General features: G+C 40.9%; 1 protein-coding gene across 1 annotated transcript in view; it reads right to left on the bottom strand.

Moving 5' to 3' along the window:
* The window catches only part of sipa1l3 (signal-induced proliferation-associated 1 like 3), a 74100-nt gene that overhangs the window by 28252 nt on the left and 23168 nt on the right, over window positions 1-22680 (bottom strand). The window contains exons 2-4 of the mRNA XM_071496227.1: window positions 11409-11494; window positions 2241-2956; window positions 507-1491 (exon numbers count right to left, since the gene is read on the bottom strand). Coding sequence (XP_071352328.1) covers window positions 507-1491; window positions 2241-2723 — 1468 coding nt within the window. The 5' untranslated portion in view covers window positions 2724-2956; window positions 11409-11494. The remainder of the gene's footprint in view (window positions 1-506; window positions 1492-2240; window positions 2957-11408; window positions 11495-22680) is intronic.

Raw genomic sequence — 22680 nt, 5'->3', positions numbered from 1 at the left:
ACGCTGTCTGATTTACACGCTCGTGACAACAAGGGGCTTCAATCAGTATAAAATGGGATCAGTACGTCTATAGCGAGGCATTGCAACTATCCATTATGGTTTAATACCAGTAAGTGCAGAATTGTTTGCATATGTTGGATATCTTTCGGTTATTTTATCGATGAGTCCATCAATCTGCAATAACCATCACAATTTCTCAGAGCCAAAAGTGACACATTCAGATTGCTTGTTTTGTCAAACACCACAAAAACAAAATATATTCACTTTATGATGATATAAAGCAAAGTAATTTCAGCAAATCTAACAAATGGATGCTTGAAAAAAGACTTTGAAGTTAGACTACTCAAACAATTTTGTATTACATTCATTGTTTACATCACATATCAAGCTTTTGGGCCTAAACTAAATTAGACTAAATTAATCAATTATAAAAGTTGTTGTGGGTTTTCCAGAGGGTGACTGATCGATAAATCATGAATGTTTTTGTGTGCGAGACTCAGTATTACCTTTCCCATGGAAGTAGTCTCTGTAGTATCTGGCCCCCAGGTCTACATGTTCTATACTGTACAGTTTCAGTCTGTCCAGTCTCATAACCTGCTGTTCTACAGGCACCTCCAGCACTGAGACGCTGGCGTTGCTCCTCCTCAGCCATCCCCTTCCTCCCTCTCCTCCCCTGTCTCCTCCTCGCTCTGCTGACGAGCTAAGGAAGCTGATGTTGCGCTCCCCGTGGCCCCCTGTCTCATTGAGGAAGTGGGGGCAGCAAAGGAGCAGAGGGCTTGAGTTGTGGGCTCCAGGAGGCCCGTCCAGAGGGTCCATGTTCAGGGAGGGTGTGGTGGAGCCAGGGTCGAGGCTCAGGGTCAGGTCCTCAATGCTGGAGTAAACTGGGTCGTTCACACTGGGAGCAGAGGAGCTGGAGACGGACAGGGACACTGAAGCAGCTGATGCACCCGTGGCAGTGTTTCTTCTTTGCGTGACATAGCCGCGCTGTGCTGCAGCCTCGTGCAGGTCAAACAAGATGCTCTGAGCGTCAAAGTGGACAAAGCTCTTGGGGCACACCCAGGCTTTGTAGGAGGCATCTGTTGAACCTCGCCCTCCGTCCTCATTAGTCTCTCCTTTTCCTCCATCCAGCTCTCCTCTGCTAGAGCTCCGAAGTTTCCTGAACAAAGAAGAGGTGCCCAGTGACGACTCTGTCCCTCCACTTTTCTTCCTCACTCTCTCAGCTCCTTCCTTCCTTCCTGTCCCTCTGTCATCCCCACCTGTGGGACCAGGTGAGGGAGCAGAGGGAAGAGGTGCACTCGGTGGTGATTCTGGAGCACGCAGCAGCTCCCTGAGGCGTATGGGTGCTGAGCTGCGCTGGTCAGGCCTCTCCTGGTGGAACTGGCTGAGCATGTCGAAGAAGCTCTGTTCAGGAATGCCCTGGATATCGATGGAGGACGTGCTGCCGTACTCTCTAAACAGGTTCCCCATCCCACCACCTCCACGAACCTCCACCTTGGAGGAGAAAGGAGAGAGAGTTTTTACATGTGGTGGTTCATTTCAAGCAAATGTTTGGCTTATTTGAACTGATGTGAAAGCTGTCATACTCTAGTGTGGTCCAAACAACCGAGCTGAGTATGCATGAAAAGCTGGCCCTTAAAACTACCAATGGTGTGGTTCATTTGTCAGGTGAAAACAAAAGGTACCAACAACAGGATTAGATGTGAGAATTTAGCATTAATTTAAAAACTGTACTGTAGAATACATCTTTTGACTGTGAACTATCAAAGCAGTGTAAATATCTATGCAAGATCATCTCGTAACCATGGTAACATGAATATGCATCACCACATTTTCCCTGATACATTAAAAAAGAGATGTGTATTTTGGCAGTCCCTTGTTAAAACCTGAATGAAACTCAGCGACCACACAGTAACTATGTACTTCATAATGTTAGGATAAGAAAGACCCAAGATACATTTTTGTCATTAATTATGATATGAGGTTAAATTGCAGTTATTTATTTATTAGTAAGCTCTTTGTGACAACATAAATATATACATAAGGAACAGTTAAATGCTGCATGACTCGCTGTCAGCCACTAGGATTCAATTTTCCTCTGTGGGCCTGTGAAGGACTGATGAGGCCGTTTGGTTTGTTTGTAATCAATCAGTGTGAACACAAACTGAAGTAGAGCTTAAAGGCAACCATGTATCATATTTTGCTTTGTTCAGAGGCGTGAAAGATGAAGATTTAAGGCTCACCTCATTCTCATCCTGTTCGCTGAGCGTCACTTCACTGTTGGAGCGCTGTCTTAAAGGTGGGAAAACTCTTAGGCTTAAAGGTGAACCTCTTTCACCTCCAAACCCGCCCACTCTGAACTCTACATCCTTCGACCGTCGTCGTGGCAACCTGGCAACTCCTCCCCGTACCAAGCCGACGTCAGATGACAAAACTGATGATGAGGCTGAAGTGGAGCAGTCATCTGCATAGTGATTGCTGCCAATTTGCCCATTTTCAAGCAGTGACTCCCGGGACTGTGCACGACGTGGAGGCCACTCTGCAATCCGTGCTCGAACACCCATTTTGGGCACGGACATGCGTGGCTGGATTGCCGGGTCTGTGGGGCCAGGAGCCGGGTGGCCATTGGGGGTGTGACGAAATTGAGCGTGATGGGGCAACCCTCCTCCTCCATCCAGAAGGTCCGAGGAGGTGCAAGTGACCCCTCTGTCTCTGTAGCTGTTCATGGCTCCCCAGGAGAGCTCAGGGCTGGGGGGCAGGGGGCTTGCATCCCATGTCAGGAGGGGTGCTAGAGAAGAGGGAGAGGAGGGGCCCCACACACACTCTGCTGACAGCGCTACGGCCTCCAGCTCCCAAAAACATTGCTTTTAACTGGCAGGGTGGGAGAGAGCTCACTGGTCCATGACAGACCAGTTTGAGTCAGGACCAGTCCTCCTTTTCTTCTTGAATTATTTTCAGTCTGAGAAAAGACAAAAAAGCGAAAAACAATTAGTCCAACAAATCAGCTTCAGACAATCAGCACAAAAAGTCTAAAACCAAAACAAATAAGCTTTGAAATACCGGAACATTTTAAAATCACAGAGCTCCTGAGTCCCAAATTCTCTCCACAGACCCAAAGAAAAACTGAGCTCTGAATTCAGAGAAGAGCGAGTCACTCAACTGTAAAACAATGTAAAACTGATAAGCCAGTGAGAGCGAGCCAGAGAAAAAAATAAGGTGAAGGGATATGACAGAGGATTTCTCCCGTTGAGGCTAATCTTCAGGAGGCTGACAAGGGATATTATTATCACACACTGTGCATTCAAGTGCGCATGTGTGCACACATGAATACTCATATACCCACAGGAGATGAAGGCTGTGGCCGTTCTGCTGCAGATTAAAAACCACAGAAACACTCAGCGAATATTATCTGGTTAGAAAGTAATAGTACATATCCATACAGAGGAAGTACACAGACAGTTCAAACATTTCAGCTCTGGCACATATTCACTACTCACATCTTGTCTCTCATTTGGAAGAAGCCTGACGTGATGATATAGCGTATATGTCTGTCTGAGTCAGTTCGTAACTGATATTGACATCATGGGGACACTGACCTCCATATGACCGAGACACAGAAGCTACTCTACCCTACACAACAACACCAAACAACAAACAGCTACAACTTTGTGTAGTTAATAGTCTTTGAGACGGGGAGATGAATAGGAACTTTAGGAGAGACAGAAAAGGGCGAGCTCACTAAGTGACCCAACAGCTGGAGGGGTGGAGGTGGGGTAAAGCCAGAAATAGAGTGATTGGAAAGAGTCAAGAAAGAGCAAGGAGGAGAGCGGCACATTGCTCAGTGAACCACAACGGCGTACTTTAATATGACAGTCACACAGCATCGAGTCTTAAAATCCACTGGCCTTGTAAAGATTTGTTTATTCAGGAGCGTCTTATGTCTCTCCTGAGGTTTAAAGTGATGATTTTAACAGGCTTTATAGGTCTTATATGGTGAGCGCATGGGTACAGGAATACTGTTACATCATCTTGTTTTAGCCCTCACACTTTTATTAATGTTTACTCCATGCTTGGTAATCTAAGATGCTTAAGTTATGCTAGTTTTGCACTTGTTGTGAAGCTCCTGAATCTTTGCACTCTGGTCTAGGGAGAAATGTTCATGTCATGGTAACATTTTTTATTTTAATATGCTGTGGTTGTTTAGAGTAACTAGCTGAGAATCTTTATTGAGGAATATTACAGTGTGGCTATGACTCCACTGGGTGACACAGCAAGCAATGACAATATGCTGGCACAGTGGTCCATATGCAAACAAGTGAAAAAGGAGCCATGGGGCAATTTCTGCAGCCATACACTGTATTTTGTAAAATCTTATGTATGTGTTTGGGTCCCATATGACCTTTTTTGATAACAAATAGAATAATGCAATATAATACTGGCCAAAGGATTAAAGTAAGGTGGGAAACCAGTAGAGGCAAAATGGCCTTGAATTATTTATGATATATCACAATGTACTTTCCAGCAGAATGGTACAGACTGGAGCTCCTTAAGAAAAAAAAAAAAAAGATTGAAAAGTCTCCTGCAGCACAATCCAATGTCAGAACAAATCAACTTTCAGTTTAAATTTGTATAATGTCTCCCAACAGCCGGCAATCAGATTAAAAAAACATAACCAATAACCAACATTAGAGCATATGGCAAGCAAGAGAAAATATTTCAGACCTTTTTAATACCCTCTAGTCTTTTTTAAGATACCCCAATTACACAACCAAAATGCAATGTGGAAAACATGATAATAATAACCGTGTCTGGGATGGTTTGGATATTCTGAATGGGAGCTTCAGCAAAATGTCTAAGATATAAATGTGCTCCCCATCCGTCTCTGCTGTAGTCAAACTGCTAGTGTTTCTTGTGCTGCGCTTCCTTTCTCCTGAATTTTCTTTTCCATTTTTGGGATTCTGTCTAATCTCCTTCTCCATTTAGGACTCCACTCTTGGATTAAAGTTCCTTTATCTACTTAAGTCTCTCTTCAAACCACCAAAGTCATTCACATATCTACACTAAATTTTCTCAGAGGGCAAATGTATATCATCTGCATATATAAAGTAGATACTTTTTCAAATCTCTCACTCATTAGGATCCAGGCTTCCAAGTGTATTATTTCCATACCTAACCATGCTAGTCCACCTTAATCAACTGTCATGAAATCCCAAGGTTTCTGGCTCTATTTTGATTGTATTATGTATGATACTATTCAACCATAAAATTTCATTTAACGCTGTGACCTTTTAGAGTTTCACAACTGTAAAAGTCTTTTCCATGATTAATCAGACAGAGGCAGTAAAAATTCTACTCCTCAGAAAAAAGCTTTAAGAAATTAGATCATACAATTCAACTACGAGCAGAAAAAACACACTCACACACACAATGTTTAACTGCTCTTGGACTCACATTTAACCACATTAAAATGTATGCACTTTCACGATACCACCGTTACACACTGGGGTTTAAAAACTGGGGGAAGCTACACTTGCATGAAGAGAGGAGCTAAACATTTGACTCTTTGCAGTAAGTTTAACAGCCTGCAGAAAACATAAATTAGGAACAATTTTATTTTGAAAACAAATCTGTGCTTGCTTCTCTCTAGCTGCTTCAGTTTTCATGAATCCTACAAATGTCGACTCTCGTTCCGAAGTCAAATTTGCATAAAGTTGAGCTTTTCATTGTGTCAAGGCAGCTCAGTGGTTTGTGTGTGTTTTATGATACACTGTGCCTTTTATGAGTCCTCACTGAATTCATTTTTGGCCCCAAGACTGCATTACTCACTCACTCATACACGCACACAGGCACCATCAACAAAACTCATTCACAGCAAACTAAATCCCCCCATCGTCATATAGCCCCACTAATGTATCATGTCTTTGTTTCTGGAGAACCACAGGCACTTCCGGGCCAAAGGCTCCCGCTCTGATCATGCTTTCTGACAGAGTCTTTCCTCATCCGGAGAGCTGTCTGTGATCCACTATCAGGCCCAATCCCAGATTATCCGGCCCCAGCTGCAGGAGCTGCAGAATGGCTTCATTATGTGTCTGAGGTGCCTGATGAGAGAGGCAATGGAGAAAGTGGTTTGCTCTTCAACGGTGACTTCTGTCAGCACACAGCCCCATCAGTGAGAAACATACCTAATTTCAATACACAGCCACAGAGTGACAGACACACACTGGTAACCTGGAATAGTTGGAGTTTTCCCTGTGAGATAGTTGACGTGAGATGATGATGTCTCATCGGGTAACATCAATACAACAAGTCGACAGTCAACAGCCACACTGCTTTGAGCTAAATATTAACGTCAACTTGATGACACACTCACAATGGAAAAATATCATCACCTGTGAGGTTGACATGGTGAAGTTGTCAACAGTTGCTTATTTACACACCCAGCAGTTATAGAGCAACATTATTGTTCATTTGGACTCAGGTTTCTGGCAACCTGATGAATATTAGTCTAATATTCAGTCTGCTTTTAGCTCTGTTTTTGGTCTGCTAAATGCTCCACCATGTTCACCAGCTAGTCGCAGATATTGTATGGTAGATTTTGGAGCTTTATTGCTGAAAACAGCTGCAGAGCTACAGATTCAGATGATAATGCTATGTAGTATTATCACTACCAACTATGCCTTTCACATTGTCAGATTGTCACTTGACACATTATTGTTATAAGAATATCAATTACAAACACTTTAAGGGATCACTTAAAATTCATCCCAAGGTTTACATGAATGCCTTAACCAAATTTCACAGCAATTCATCCAATAGTAGTTGAGACATTTCACTCAAAGGCAACAAATATCGCAAAAGCTCATGATGACGCTAACATTTGAAAAAAATATTTAAAAAAAAAAAAGAAGAAGAAAAGAAAATAACATGTTATATATCAGGTGTGATGGACAGCTATCTAAACATTATCAGGCAATATAGAAGGGCAAAGGAGCCAAAATACAGTATATCAGAAAGTGAAACGTTGGGTGCATTGGTGAGATGGCACGGGAGCAAGAGGCAAGGATATGTCTGAAGTAAAGCACTTTTTAAGCCAATCAACAACATCATAAAATATTAGTCACCACAATCAAAATGGCAACACAATCCAGAGAAAAACACTCAAGAAGAAAGACTTCATTCTCCATTAACTACAGCAGGAATTGTGCAAACACGACCAGCTTTAGCGCAGACTTTAGAAGATGAAGCACAGGCATTTAATGCCTTTTAATTACTCACATATTGTAATTAGTTGGCTCTGGGATGTACCCATTCATGCTCTCTCCCTCTCCCTCCACAGCTGCTCTGACTTGCCCTGCATGGTGCAGGCTTGGCCCATGCACCACAAACACACACAGAGGCTGGTAATTACACTGGTTAGATGGTTGTAATGACAGAGTTAGCACAGGAATGCAGTTTCCAGAGGAATGAGCGTACTTGACGTGGAGGAGGTGCCGCTGTTGCCTGTATGCCATAGCAATGAAGACAGACCTGAGCTGAGATCATTGTGTCACACACATAAAAAGAACAGCGATGAGGAGGGATAGACAAGCCATATGTTTCTCTTTCTGTCAGTGCCAAACCAGAACAAAGTGGCAGCAAGTACAAGTCACAAGAAAAGATGTACTTAGACAGATAAAAAAAATGTCTGAAAATCTACAATAACCATCTAAATAATAATAAAATTGTAAACAAATGCTGTAACAAAACAAAAACAAACTCCCCTGACATAAAACATCAGCAACAGAACTGTATGCATTTAAATCAAGCAAACGATGCCAGAGTATGAGCTAGATTATGAGCTGGTTTGAAGAACAGATGGTGGTACATATGACTGGCAGACGGCAGACAAGAGCAGAGCAGAGCACAACACTGTAATACAACGCAATACAGCACTGGCAGGCAGACAGGGAACAGCACATCCAGCATTCATGCCACCATGACTCCTGAAGGAGAGGACAGAGCAGGAGGTGCCATCAGGTCTCCATTGACACTAAACTCTCATCAACCTCAGTGAAATAAAGTCACTGAAGTCAGAGCCATCTCAAGTGACGAATGAAAAACAAGACTAGGGCAAATCCTAGTATATGGCTGGATTGCCTATGGTAGTTAAAAACTGTTCTGGAACTGCAGTAAACAACTAACATCAATGCGTCATATTTGCATTCTGCGTAGTCTCAGCCAGTTTCAGCCATCTATCTGTTTCTTCTCTACTCTCTGTGCTATTTTAATACAGCCTAATTCCCAATGAAGTTGTTCTCATTTACATGTTTTTTTGTTTCTGTTGTCAGAAAATATGAAATAGTGACTGGAACGTGGCCCATTAAGACTACACATTAACTTCCATGCCATTTCCAAGCTGCTGCTAAAATCATCAGCCAAAGAAAACAAAAAGCACAGCTACAGACTTGAGATTTGGACTCCAGTTACACCCTAGGACTCGATATCTGCCCAAAGACTACAAAGAAAAACAGTCTTAAGTTTAAGTGTACCAAAATCCCCAAACAATACTAATTAAGTAAGACAGACCTTGCTGGGCCACACATCTTGAATATTTCAGAGAGAGTTCAGAGTCAACTGCTAAAAAGTCAGTGCCTTTTAAAGGAAGTGGTAGATGGAACAATAAGTGCAAGGTCAGTGGTCCAGATGTTTCATTGTACTCTGTAGTAGTCAGAAAGGCTCATGATGAGAGGTTACAGGATGACTGCTGGTGTCTGTGTTTTCCTGATGTGATTGTAGAGGCACCTGTTTTCCCTCCACAAAAACAGATTTGATAAACAAATTTGATGTCGTGCTGGCATACGTGCCAAACTGAGCTACACGTCTCTGCCTCTGCCAAGGTCTCACTAAACCAGGCTATATGAGAACCGCTTTACTTCACTACAGCAGGAAGACGTCTTCAGCAATGCAACACTTTCTCAGGGTTTCAGCAAGGTTCACCAAGTTAACCTTGAGATATGTTTAATACCAAATGGGAAGCAATTTAACACCACATAACAACCAGTCATACTGACCAAACTAGGACCGATATCAATGATAACCTGTACGACTGGAACATCCTGGAATTATTTTCCACATGCATTAATCTACTGTCAATTATATTAAGTCTGTCACTACTTGCTGGCTATATATGACAATAATTCCTAAAAAAGATCAGTAATTGATCATCAAACATGACCTAGATTTATTTATGGTCCACAAATGAATTTTACTTGACATCAGATATGGAACAAACGTACTGGAGATTTTCCAGACAGCTTGCTAAAATCATATACAATAACTTTTTTATTTTTTTAAATTTTATTTTTTAACATTACTGCCTATGGCAGGCTAGAAAACATATCAGACATGGAAGACACCTCAAGGCAAATTTAACAACAACAAAACTCTACAGGAAACTCTGAAAACAACACTGACGTATCAGAACATTGGGCTGGAAGGAAACACACGGTTGAAGCCTCTGACTCTGGTCTATATTGGGCTTGTAAGTGTGTTTGGCTTATCTGGAGGCGACATCTCTCTCTCTCAGGCTGAAGCTTTACTAGGCCGCAGCTCTCTCCCCGTCTCCCTGCTTTCCTCTCCACTCACTTTCCTCCCCAGTTTTTTCCTCAAGTCTCACCCGACCCCACTGTCATTGTCTCCATTGATTTCCGTCTCTATTGTTTTGCTGAATCCTGCTGATGTTGCTAGTGTCACTTCCATCTGCCCGTCTGTCTGTCAGGCTGCTGTCCCAAAACACCAAGAGAGCTCGAGGGGGGGAACCAGGGTTTGGTGTGAAAAGAGCAAGACTTATTTAGCACGCGCGCGCACACGCACACGCACGCACGCACGCACACACACACACAGAGTTACAACATTATAATGTGCATCCAGTTGGAGGATCACAAATTGCAGCCCACATCACCATTCATTATCATCATTATTCGCTGGTTTATCTGTAGGAGACGGATCAGATGAATGGTGAGAAGAAAACAAGGAGCAAACAGTCAGATACTGCAGAGCTTTTATAAGATGCCCCCATTTCCCTGGTTACCTAAAATTTCCTGAAACAATCCAGTTCATCGCCAATATATCACAGGAGGTCACAGGTCAACAGGCCAGGAGCTGCTCACTGCTTACGGACATTTTAAGAAGGTAGAGACTTGCCTTCAGTGGGGTCGTGAACCTCAGATGTCCAGTTGAATGATGGCCTTTCTAACCTAAAGTAATTATGTGTTTAACAAGCTGTTATACTGAATAATAGGAAGAAATCGTCCTTCGCTGTGTTTCTACATGTAGTTTCATGGTAAAAACAAATGTATTATCTATTCTATATTTTTGGGTTTTGGACGATTATTATATTTTATTACATTTGTTGTAGTCTCTGTATTGTGACAATAAAATCATTAATTGATCAATAAAGAAAATAATCCCTAACAGCAGGTTTCTGGAAAATCATCTGAAAAACTATGGATAAAATAACAGGCAATTGAATTTAATAAATGAAATAATTAAATACCTGACAAATCGAGATACTTCATCACACTGATGCAAAAGTCATATCAAATATAATAATAAAGAAATCCTGCTCATTGATATTCAATTGTTGTGTAAGAGAATCCCAGACATCCTTAGGATCAATTCACACGAGGATCACAAAATACATATTGTTACAATACCAAAGAAATTAAGGACCTAAGAGTAAAAAAGAATAAAACAAAAGTATTTCAGTGTTTGTGACATTACTTAAGTCAAAGTGCTTCCTGAAGCCAACAAAACAAAAGTACAGTAAAGGCTGCTGATAACAACACATTCATCACAACAACGGGAATGAAACTAAAGACATAGAAAAAGAACATATCAGATAACCTGCTTTTTATCATCTCAACAAAACGCAGACAAGACGAGTGAAGTATCTACAAAAAAGCAGAGTAGACAGCTCATCCCTATACTGCAGAAAAATATCCATGTCATCAAGTCAATTAGTCTTTTATCAAGACTTGAAAACTAACTTCTCTTAGAGCCAAACACAGCAAGTGAAACTGGTTATAAAATAAAGCAAATAAATCTAATATCAAGATAATGGTAATACAAACAACCACCTCTACACACACAAACAAAGCAAATCAAAAGCAATCGCAGTGAGCTTACATTCTGGCACCGGCAGACAAATATAACAACTTGCAGATTTTTCTAGCGATTAGAAGAGAAATGTTTACACTATTAAAACGGTCCATAAAAGTGCATCACACTGACCTAAAACAAATGTTTGCTTTAAAGTCAGCTAAATGTTTCAGTCTGCCAAGTCCATACCATCAAACCTCAGATCACAATTAACCATAAATAAATTGCACAAACACAAACACACACCATAATACAGTATGTACTCATGTTACCTTGTTCTGCCTTCAGCTGTGCAGATGAAGCAGGTTTGGTGAGGTTTGACGTCACGGTGAGGGAAGGGGAGGCTCCGTATTTTACTCTGCAGAAAAAGAGAAATGAACATATTGTTAAATTGAAGTTGACTTCTTTCCAAGTTTTGTATATGATGCATAACAGGAGCATACAACATACAGAATCACTGCGATTTTTTTTTATATGCTCATCTGCACGCATGTGCCACATTGATGTTTTTAACCTTTTGTATTTCACATAATCTGTGTGTGGCAGTAATGATTGAGGCTGTGTATGTGTGTTTCCGCAGAGCAGCTGTAATGAGTTCCACGCTCATCATCACACATACATCTATTGTGTGCGGGGTGTCTGAACAAAGATGCCTGAGGGGGTCTATCTGTACAGTAAACACGTTTCCATACACACAGTCTGGCTTGAACACAAACAGAGGCAAAAACAATACTTTTTCCTCTGCAGAAACTGATGTTTTAATATGAGCTCAAATGCTGACCAGAAATAATCTGCATAAAAAAAAAAAACAACAAAATCAGCTGAATCTGTACAGGCGGAAGTATTCAAACACAAACCCCTGCTTCATCTCTTGTCTCTTCCTCAGCACCTATCTCCAGAGACAGATGGAAATACAGAGGACAAGTGGAGTCAAAGTGAATGAGACTGTGCACTATGATTAGAGGTCGAGGGGCCTGGGAATGGGGGGGGGGGGGGGGGGGGGGGGGTCTTCAAATACAAGTAGGACATAAAGAGTGGGTGAAGTGGGGCCAGAGGAGGGGGCAGGTGGGAATCAGCAGACATAATGTCCTGAGGGGGAGGCCCATTACTGTCTGACAAATACAGTTCTAATCAATACCAATCAATCAGAGTCCACTTATCCTGCCATGGGTAGGATAATAACACTGTCTTTAGCAAAAGGGGAGAGCAAGGGAGGACAAGGGTCAGTGATTGTGTTTCCACAGCAGAGTGTCACTTCTTAACAAAGCCAGCAGCGTCCGCAAGGATTTAAAGCTCTGGTTTCACTCTACTGCCCTGAAAATGAAATTAAACTGGAAGTGAAAACTTCCCAACCATGGCAGAGTTTGCAACACAGACCTTGGCCTCAGCCCTAAAGTAATTAAACCTGTCTGTCTGTATGCAGCGACTGTGTGCAGGCAGTGTATGGTTGCCTATGCAGCTTAGTTGCTTGGCCCCCAAATAATACATTAAAAGTACATTATAGTCTGTAATAAATCATTTATTAAATGTCTGTGTACTCTTTATAAATGCTAAACACAGGGACTTAAAGTATTGTATTGTTTTCTACCTGAAGTTTGACCAAAAAACACTGTTTAAGTTAGTGAGAAAGTTAAGTCAAGCACATACTGGCATCATGTAACTAATGCTTATAGCTCAAACTGGATGTGCCAATCAGACAGCAGTAGCAGTGAGCACTGAGAAAGCAAATTTAATAACACTGCTGCTTTTCTGGAGATTTGACACATCAACATGCAACTAGTGTGTGGACTCACATAGAAAACAATAGCCATGGGTGTTTAGATATGCATACAGAGGCCAGCAGACACCTAACTTATGAGTCCCAACCACAAAAGACATGGGTGAAGTGGTCAGACGGTCAACAACAGCAGCGAAGGGACTCATAGCTGGTAAACCACACAAACACAAAACACAAAACTACAACCTCACGAACTGCCACCATGGTTGACTCATCACCTCTGTGACACAAATTCAGCTGGTGTGAGGATCAGGTAGCTGTGGTATTGCTGTTATTCCTGAAAAACCTGTATGTGAGCTGTGTTTTTTAAGCCATTAAATTCCTCTGGGTCTGGTGAATGCATGTATCACAGTAAAGGTCTCAAAACACACTGCAGAGGATTCATGAACACCAGGATAAAGACAAATGACCTGTGTGGCTCCACAAACACAACATCTAAACATCAGTGATCCTTTACATGAAGCAGTGGAGAGAGTGCAGAGTTCAGATGTCCACACACGCCAGCCGGAAAGTCGACTTGTGAAGTGAGACTCTGGTTAAGTCTCGATTGTATGTCATGTATTTGGTAGTGGAATCTGTCACACAGCCAGAGCAGCGTTGGCTTACTCCCTCTGTGTGTCTGTGTACATACAGTATGTTTTCAGGGCAGTAGGACCATGAGTTCAGCATAAATAATTATATAAATACATAAATTCATCTGCTATCTTATTACAGTGAAAACCACCACCACTGCCACCACTGATGGGATAGAAAAGAGCGTCTGTATGTGTGTCTGCAGGCGTGTCTGTGCCTTCACCACTGCTGGTATTATGTTGTGATTAAGATGGGATTACTGTCACATCTCAGATGCATGAATATTTCAGAGCATTTGCTGTGTCAGTACTCCTCCAGAGCTCAGTCTACTGAAGTTTTCCCTCATACTATGTGATGAAAAGCCTCAAGCTCAGATTTGCTGCTCCTCTATTTTCAAATCTGGGCATCAAGTTAAATGCATACATGAAATCAACACAACAAACTTCTGCCAGAGTTGTGAAATACTTCCAAATGTGTAAGGCCTTCATGAGTTTTTCCTACCATGCCAGTGTACTTCTAGAGAACTGACATCAATCAGCTGGTATCAAAACCTGTAAATTTAGCCTTACCTTATCATTAAACCTATAAAGCATCTTAAATGGCTTTACAGCGGACCTGCTGCAGCAGGTCTGCCACAAATACTTTAATAATTAATTGCACGACTCCTTTAAATCATTGATTAATCATTTCCGTCATTTTTGAAGCATTTCCTGATATTAGCTTTTGTTTTTTTCAGTTTCCTTTTTTTGGGACATAATAAGCAATTCAACATTTAGGATTAACAAGCAAATATTCACACATGACAACCTGAATCACTAGTTATTTAATCTTGGAATTAATTTTTTTAATTCAAATTTTAAAGAAAAATTAGGCAGCCTACTTTCACTATACACAAAAATATGAACCGTTTAAATTTTTTTCCTGTAACTTCCTCTTTGAAGTAACACAGTTTAATATAAACCACCACTCACTTCAGCATTCTTTAAATACTGTGTATGTTATGTTTTTTTTAAAATACATGTAATGCTGTAGTCTGCTGCAGGAGAGGGAGGGAACCCCCTGCAGAGAGGGGTGGGCAGCCCCATTCACACTCCAACACTGGGGGGTGGGGACTGCCACACTTTCATCCCTTTCACATCTCCATTCCTCTGCACGCCCCTCAGTCTTCCCCCACGATTCTCGCCACCTCGTCTTATTCGAATTGAAATGGAGCAATGGGTATGCTCAGCAAAAAAAAAAAAAAAAAAAACAAAACAAAAGAAAAAAAAAACAAACAAAAAAAAAAAACACACCCTGGTTTGCTTCGTTCCTCACACAAGTCAACGACACATGGCTCCATCCTGCTGTGAAGATCTTCATTAACATGAAATCAGGATGGAGTGGGAGTGTCGCATGAGGGTAAACCACTGGAGAGCAGCAGAATGAAAGTCTCTAAACTATCACTATGTTCACTACAAATAAATCAAGCAGAGAGTTGCTTGATTGATCAGCAGCTGATCAATATGAGTGAAGATATATTTCAAAAATGAGACTGATGATCAGCTGATTCCAATGTTCCAGTATGAATTTGCAAAGTCATCTGCACTGTCTGCATTGTCTGATTCACATCAAACACTATATAATTACTGTGTTGTGACCACTAAACAAACACTGTGTTTTTCTGCTATCCATCAAAACTGTTTTAGGCAGTAATTGTTTTGGGTATATAGCAATAATTATTACTAATATGATTAATTAATCCTATAACAAGACCTGACCTGCTTTAAGCCTTTCCGTATTTAATATAATACCTTTAAATACTGTTGCTTTTTAAGGCCCACAGATACTCTATTACTTACTCAGATTTTTGGGAGGAATCCAAAACTTTCTGTAATTACATAGGTGTTCATTTCATCAATTATAATTATTCTTAAGACTCACATTCTTAATTATTACTGGCTAAGAAAATAATGATAGCACTGTGGTCATGGTTTTCCAAACTGAGCTTCCTCCACACAAACAAAAACAATAAACTAATTCAAAATCAGACATCTCTAAATCTTTTAAGGGATGAGTTAAGTCCCCTGGCTGTGCACTTTAACTCTGGCCAACATAAGAGGAAAATACAGTGATGAAGTCATATGCTATACACAGAGCTCCTTTCACTAAAACCAGCAATGCTGCTGTAGCTGTTTGATCACTATGCTGGCGCTGGTTGCCATAGAAACGGGAAGGTGCACCAATGAGAAGATGTATGATGTAGGCGTTAGGCCGCAGGCGATGAGGACACACAACCTGAGAGCGGAGCAGTAAATAAAAAGACACAGCACAATAATCCACATAACATGGCCAACAGTTGGTCACTTTGCAGCCTGATGTGTGTTGTCGCTGCAGCAACACACAACACACACAGCATGTGCTTTACTGCAATAACTGACCAACTCTAAACTTTAAGCTCTTTAAAATGTGCCACAGTGGATCTTTTAATTCTTTGATTTTACTTTTCTGTCTGTAAAACGCTGACCCAACTGTCCTCGTATCTGTCCCTTCTCCCCCTGCGGTTTAATCAGTCTGTCCATCACCCCTCGCTCCGTCTCTGCAGGCTACTCTCAACCACATGCCAAGCGAGCATCAAAGCAAGGCTGAATGAGCTCTAAACTCCTAAAAGACAAGAAAAAGCTTAGGGCAGTAAAAGTGCACTCATCAGCAGACTTCCAGCATCTGTTACTTGTTTCTGTTTCCATAGCATACTCCAGTCTAGCTAATTCCTTGTATTTTCTATAGATGGTCATCTTAGACACTATCTACGCTTAACCAGCCATATGCCAAGCTCCAGAGCCAGCTGTAAGGAGAGGCTTTTCTATTACATCTGCAGAGCTTGAACCTAGTGACAGAGTAAGTAAGGAGGATTAGCAGAGGAGTTTACAAGGTGAACCTTACTGTATGGCTGTAAGTTTATTATTGGTCAGGCAATCTCAAAAACCTTATTGGCCTTTCCTAAAAAACTTTTTACTTATCTAAGAAAAGGCCTTAGCTCAGTGCTTACATTTGTGTTTGTGTAAGTATGTGTACATGAACACTAGAGCTGTGATTGAAAGAAAATAAATTGGCAAACATTTTTATAATCAAATCATAATTTTAGTCATTTTTAAGCAAAAATATTTGCTGTCTACAGCTCCTGAAATGTGAGGATTTGATGCTTTTCTTTGTCACAACTGATAATAAACTGAACATTTTCCGGTTTCTGGCAGTTAGTCAGACAAAACAAGACACTTAAATATGTCACTTTGATCTGTGGGAAGTTATAACAAGCATTTTTCCACTTTTCACTGTCTTCTTAAACACAGAGCAATTGATCAGTTAATTGCAAAATTAAACTGAAGATTATTTGATAACTTATTTATAGCCCTAATGAATACAAATATGTACTGTTAATCTTCACCTCTAACAGTGTCCTAGACAGCTCCTGTAAACGAGAAAAACTTCTTAGAGAGTTCTGGCCTGTGTGTTTACTACATAACACATAAAAAACTGCATTAGTCACCACACAGACATTTTCACTCACACAGCCATCCTGCCGGCTCATCAAGGCATATAACCTGGCATCAGGTGGCTGGCAGCACGCATCCATGATTACCATCTAGATTTTGTCAGCTAGCTGCTACCTATCACAGCTACTAGAGACCAGGCCCACATCTTGTCTGACTGTCAAGAAACTGCATTCCTGTGCAGTGACATGCAGGTCAGACACAAGACCAGCTGAAATGAACACATCAGCCTCACTGATTCTTTGATCCAAACTATGGCCAGAAGGCACATGACTTACACGTGCTTCACTGCTGTAAATTAGATAAAGTAATTCAACACTTGCACACTCATTCAGGTTTTCTAACCTAGGACCAATGTTGATGATTCACTCAAATATCCATCTTTAGACTGTTGGAAAGCACCTAATAACAGCTTAAACTATACAAGCAGTATAAAAATAAAGATTAGATATAATTAAGATTCTTAACTGATGGCTCACAATGCAAAAACATATGCAAGAGAGAGATTAAGAAAGCCATACTACACGCCCTGTGCCCTGCTCTTGGTCTCGGCCTCTATTGCCATGGCTGTGTGTGCAGCAGTAGCGGCAGATCCTCGGGGTGACTTACATCGTCACAGCTGCTGCAGCTCCCACAGAGACGTCTCAGGGGAGAGCAGCAGGCTACTGCTGCTCCACACTGATTAACCCGAGGGTGTGCGCAGGGACCAGCGAGGAAAACACTCTCTCATATACACATTTACACTCACTCACACTCTCACACACACACACACACACACACACACAAGTAGGGCTGCCTGTTTACAACAGCATTTAGAATTACATATAACTTAATAGTATTCATCAGTATTCATCATATATTTTATTTTCAATCAATTCAATCAATTATTATCTAAATGAAAAATTAATTAGCTTTATTTTATCACTTTGCTTAGATGGCGTGATTACTGTGGATCTGTGTGGTACCTTCATGTTTAGTTGCTGTGTATCAGTGAATCATTTGAATGAAAACATCAGAGTAGTCAAAATAAAAGATTTTATCTCAGTATTGTAGCTCACAACACTAATCAGTGAAATCAAAACCATCCAAATATCTAGTGCTCTACTCAATAAACTGTTTCTTTTTACAATGCTTGTTTTTCTGAGCCTACATCCATACATCCATACCAGTACTGCTTATGCTGTACTGGTAGTAGCAGTTAATATACAGTGCATGTATTATAACTGATGTAATAATATACAACTTATAATGCAAAATTCAAGTATATCAAATATTTGCATTTACACTTTTGCAGTGATAGATGCAAAATCTAATACATCTATATATAATCTAATATATGTATTTAATAAAATACTTAAATTAGTTGATGGCTATATTATATGTTGATTTAGAACTGAGTTAAGCTGTCAGAAGGACTGAAAAAGGGCTTAAAGGATTTCCCTATAGGAGGATCATCCATGATCTCTGTACCTGGACACTACTTCCTACACCTGGCTGGAAAACACAGACTTTACTGCTATGATTAATCATTACAGACCTAACCATTTAAAAAAACAAATGATCGTGCCTTGTATAGAGACAGCTGAACAAGCAAGCCTGCCGTTGCACTATATCAGTGATACAGGCTTTTACAATTAGGACTAACGTTGGATTCATGTTTGCTCACCTGTCAAGAAGATGACAGCTCTGAAGGGAGACTATGAGAGCAATTCAAGTATAGTAAATATATCTGTCATATTCAACCCTTCCAACACAATAGTGATTAGCTGACATTCCCCCCTTTGTACTCAACAAGTGCAGCTTGGCAGAGCAAGAGCAGACAGAAACTGTGTGATGTGGCAGAAACAGCAGATTAGCAATTCGCCCTCTTGTTTCCCAACAGTCACCTCTAAGTACGAGTAGGAGAGGACAGCAGAGACAGATTTTCTCAAATTAGCCTGAAATATCTTGACCATTTATAAAACTGCACGCCGCAATTTGCACTCTGAGGTCAGCTACGGTGCTTCCAAGAAAAATCAGCCTGCCGATTGTTATTTAGGGGTTAGTAATCACTGGTCCATTATCATAATCTCTCACAAATCCTATAAACACACAAACCAAAAAAAAAGAAAAAAGAAAAGCAAGTCATCAGAGCAGCAGAGGATCTGCTCAGGATACAATCATTCTGCTGCCTGCAGGTAACAAATCACAATCTCTTTCAAAACAAAGATCAAGGGGTTGACACAGTGGGGGGGGGCAGACATGTTTGCAGCTGCTGTGTTTTGTACATTGCTCCGTAAAAATGTTCTATATCTTGAGCTTTCAAAGACATTTATGTTTCTGCGAGATTAGATTCCAACAGGCATATTTATTTTGATTCTCAATGCTTCCTCTCACAATTTGGTTGGTACAAAGTATTGAAAACTGTTATGTTAGATCCTGTGCAGCTACTTTTTGTAAAGACAAGATTAAACACCAATGCATTTAAGATGTTTTGATTATTTTGGAATAACTTAGAAGTGTAAAAGTTGATGCTAGTTAGAGAGAAAACATAAAAACTGGTTAACTGGTACACCTACAGGACTTTTGGTGACTATGCTGAAATTTCATATGAAAAATGTTGTTAGACAATAAAATATAATAAACTGAAGAAAAAAAATGTTTATATTCTTCAAAGTAATGTAGGCAAAAGACATTGTTTCAGTCTGCCATAGATGTTTTCAGGTATTTTTCTACAATAATGCCCTCACACACAGGAAGTGGGGGCATGAGTGTGTCAACGTATAAGTGTGTGTGAGCTGCTGGGTATTTCAAGGTTCTTCCTGTAACCGAATCAGAGCAGTGACAGACTAATGAGGCTAAATGATGATGAGGCTTCAGGAAGAGAAGGCCTCCTGCAGTGAGAAGAGAAGATGTGTCAAACAGCTGGGATAGTCTCAGGGCTTTTTTCCGGAAGCTTTACTTTTATAGAAACACTATATGTGGCAAAGAAAAGCTGGTCTTATCATCCATAATATCCACTGTTAGAGCTGCTGTGTGATAAAAAATGTCCTAAAGTCATGTATCATGTGATGAGGAAATTGCCTTCTTCAAAGGGAGGTCAGAGGTCATGGTTAACGGCTTGGTCTCAAGTTCTTGAAGTACACTTGTTCTTCCCTGCAGCTCTCAGCTACATCTCAGAGATATATAATGTGCTGCTGCAGTCTACTGGCATAAACAGATGTGGGCTCTCATTCAACAGCCTCGAACGCCCCACAACCAGACTCCCAGCTGAGCAACAGTCTTAAGAGTCCATCTCACTGCTTCCAGTGACCGGATTAGCAAGGGTCAAGCACGGGGTAAGCTTCAATCAAAAAATTCCTAAAGCACATTCCTCCATGCACCCCACTAAAAAAAGATTATTTAATCAGTGCAGACGCAGAAATGAGCCAAAAAGGGGTATTTAAGGCTAAGAACAGGATCTGGCAATATTCAAGATTTACCAAAGGCAAAAAGAAAAATAAAAACAGACCACTGCAAAACAGTCAATTTTTCCTGACTTCAGACAAGACAGAACAGTGATAAGTGATCAGGCTGTATTGATCTGTGGCACTCTGTTTCCTTCCACAGATACCACACTACAGGGTCAGCTACAGTGCCTTGCTCAATGACACTTTTGGGCTGACTTAAGAGGCGATTAATCCACTGATATAAAATGTACCACACTGAGGGTGCTCCACTGTCCTAAGATCGCAACAATGTTGCTGGGTCGAGCAAAGTCAGGGACCTTTTGCACAGTCATGTCGTATAGTTTAAACCATAATCACGAGCAGCTAAGTGGGAAAAGCCACTCACTTTAGTGTCCAACTTACAATTCTGAGTCTGAGATGTCAGCACTTTCTGACTCAACAACATCCCTCTCTTGGTAAAAAAGCGACTTATCAACAAATTGCTGACAGAATGGATGCATCACCATTGACAGTTCATCAAAATAATATTAACAATATTATCAATAATACAATAAACTGTGCTAATAAACGGCCACACATATGTAACACAACAAAAGAAGCTAATTTAGGCTGTTCATCTGGTGTGACTTCCGGTTTAGCACTATCATTACCATCAATTATTTGAGACATTTGTTGCAAAAATGGAAACCACCTCTTGCTTAGGGTTAGGGTTAGGAAATTAAAACTGTACCTTGCAATCTGACAACAGTTAGTTGAGGCTGACTGCCTTTTTGACAGATATAAGGAGTGTTCTGCATGTTCATCCCACAAACAAACCAGAAATACTTTCTGCAGATTCTTAGCATTATTTCCCACTGCTTGCTGGTCTAACCTAAAGCTGCAAGGTTTGATCGATCAACAGAAAATTAATCAGCCACTGTTTTGATTAATCAAGTGATTGATTCAGTCAATCTTTAAGTTAAATTGTAAAATATTCATTGTTTCTAGCTTCTCAAATACAAGGATTTGATGCCTGTCATGGTCACACGGGGCAGTAAATTGAGTGTCTTTGGATGCTAAGCAGCAGCATTTATTCTGCTGCTTCGCATTTATTACAAGAGCGTAATGTCTTGCGCTCTGCTGTAACAAGCCTTCTCTTAAACATGAAGGACATGACAGTACTTTGAGTGGCACTCCCATCAGTTTTGTTTTTAACACGGTGGATTAATGAGAAGTGACACTGCTGTCCTCTTTACTACAACCTCCTCTGCATGGTGCATCGACACACAAGTATGTGTGTGTGTGTGTGTGTGTGTGTGTGTGTGTGTGTGTGTGTGTGTGTGTGTGTGTGTGTGTGTGTGTGTGTGTGTGTGTGTGTGTGTGCGTGTGTGCGTGTGTGTGTGGTGGGGTTACAGTGTAGTCAAACAAAGAGGGCCTCTGACACAAATCCAGCCAGTCTTTTTCTGTCTCTCCCTCTCTTTTTTCACTAGGCCTCTCACTGTTTTTCTGATTTTTCCCCCTGAATGGTGCCATTGAAAGAGGAGGCAGTTAGGACCTTATTCTGAGAGCTCCCAAAGGAATAAATGAGCTCTCAGAGACAAACCTGACTGCTGCAGATCATTTTTCCCCAAGCCATTGTCTCTCCGGAACGAAGGACTCTTACAGACTGCAGGGCAAAGTTTCTACTTGGCTAAAAAAAATGTCACCACACCTGAAAATCAAGATCCTAACGACAGAGTCATGAGCTTCAAAAACTACAACTGAAGCTACCGAGCATTTGTGTAGCTGTATGGCCTCGATAAGCTCAGCTGGTGGAGAGAGAGTGTGCCACAGCTGAGAGATAGCAGTCAGAGATAGAGATAATAGTGCCCAGCGGTTCCCTCTGATGCCTGTGAAATGACGGACTCCTTTGGGGTTTCTACACAAAGTATGTACTGTAACTGGACTTGTACCACAGTCAGCGGTTAGGTTGACATAATGTGTGGGAAAGGCTTGGCATACTGTGGGTGTAATACTGTAAGGTTAAATTAATCTCAGTACAAGTAAAAGGGTTTAACTGCTGGCGAATTTGGAGATTATTCAGTGCAGTTTCTCCTCCATGAAAAGTAGGATAGAAAGAGGAAGCACAGTTTTCAGGTTGTTTTGTGCATCTTGTAAGCAACACAATGACAATGACTGCTTAACAACACAGGACAGCTGAAGAGAAACAAAGTAAGACTGCACACAGAAAAACCTGCCTGAAAAAGAGACACAAAACATT

This window comes from Trachinotus anak, unplaced genomic scaffold (genome assembly GCF_046630095.1).
Source record: "Trachinotus anak isolate AG129_WGS33_773 ecotype Australia unplaced genomic scaffold, CSIRO_AGI_Tana_v1 ptg000014l, whole genome shotgun sequence".
Taxonomy (NCBI): Eukaryota; Metazoa; Chordata; class Actinopteri; order Carangiformes; family Carangidae; genus Trachinotus; species Trachinotus anak.
Note: the sequence above shows the minus strand (reverse complement) of the source record. Positions and strands in the feature narration are given on the sequence as shown.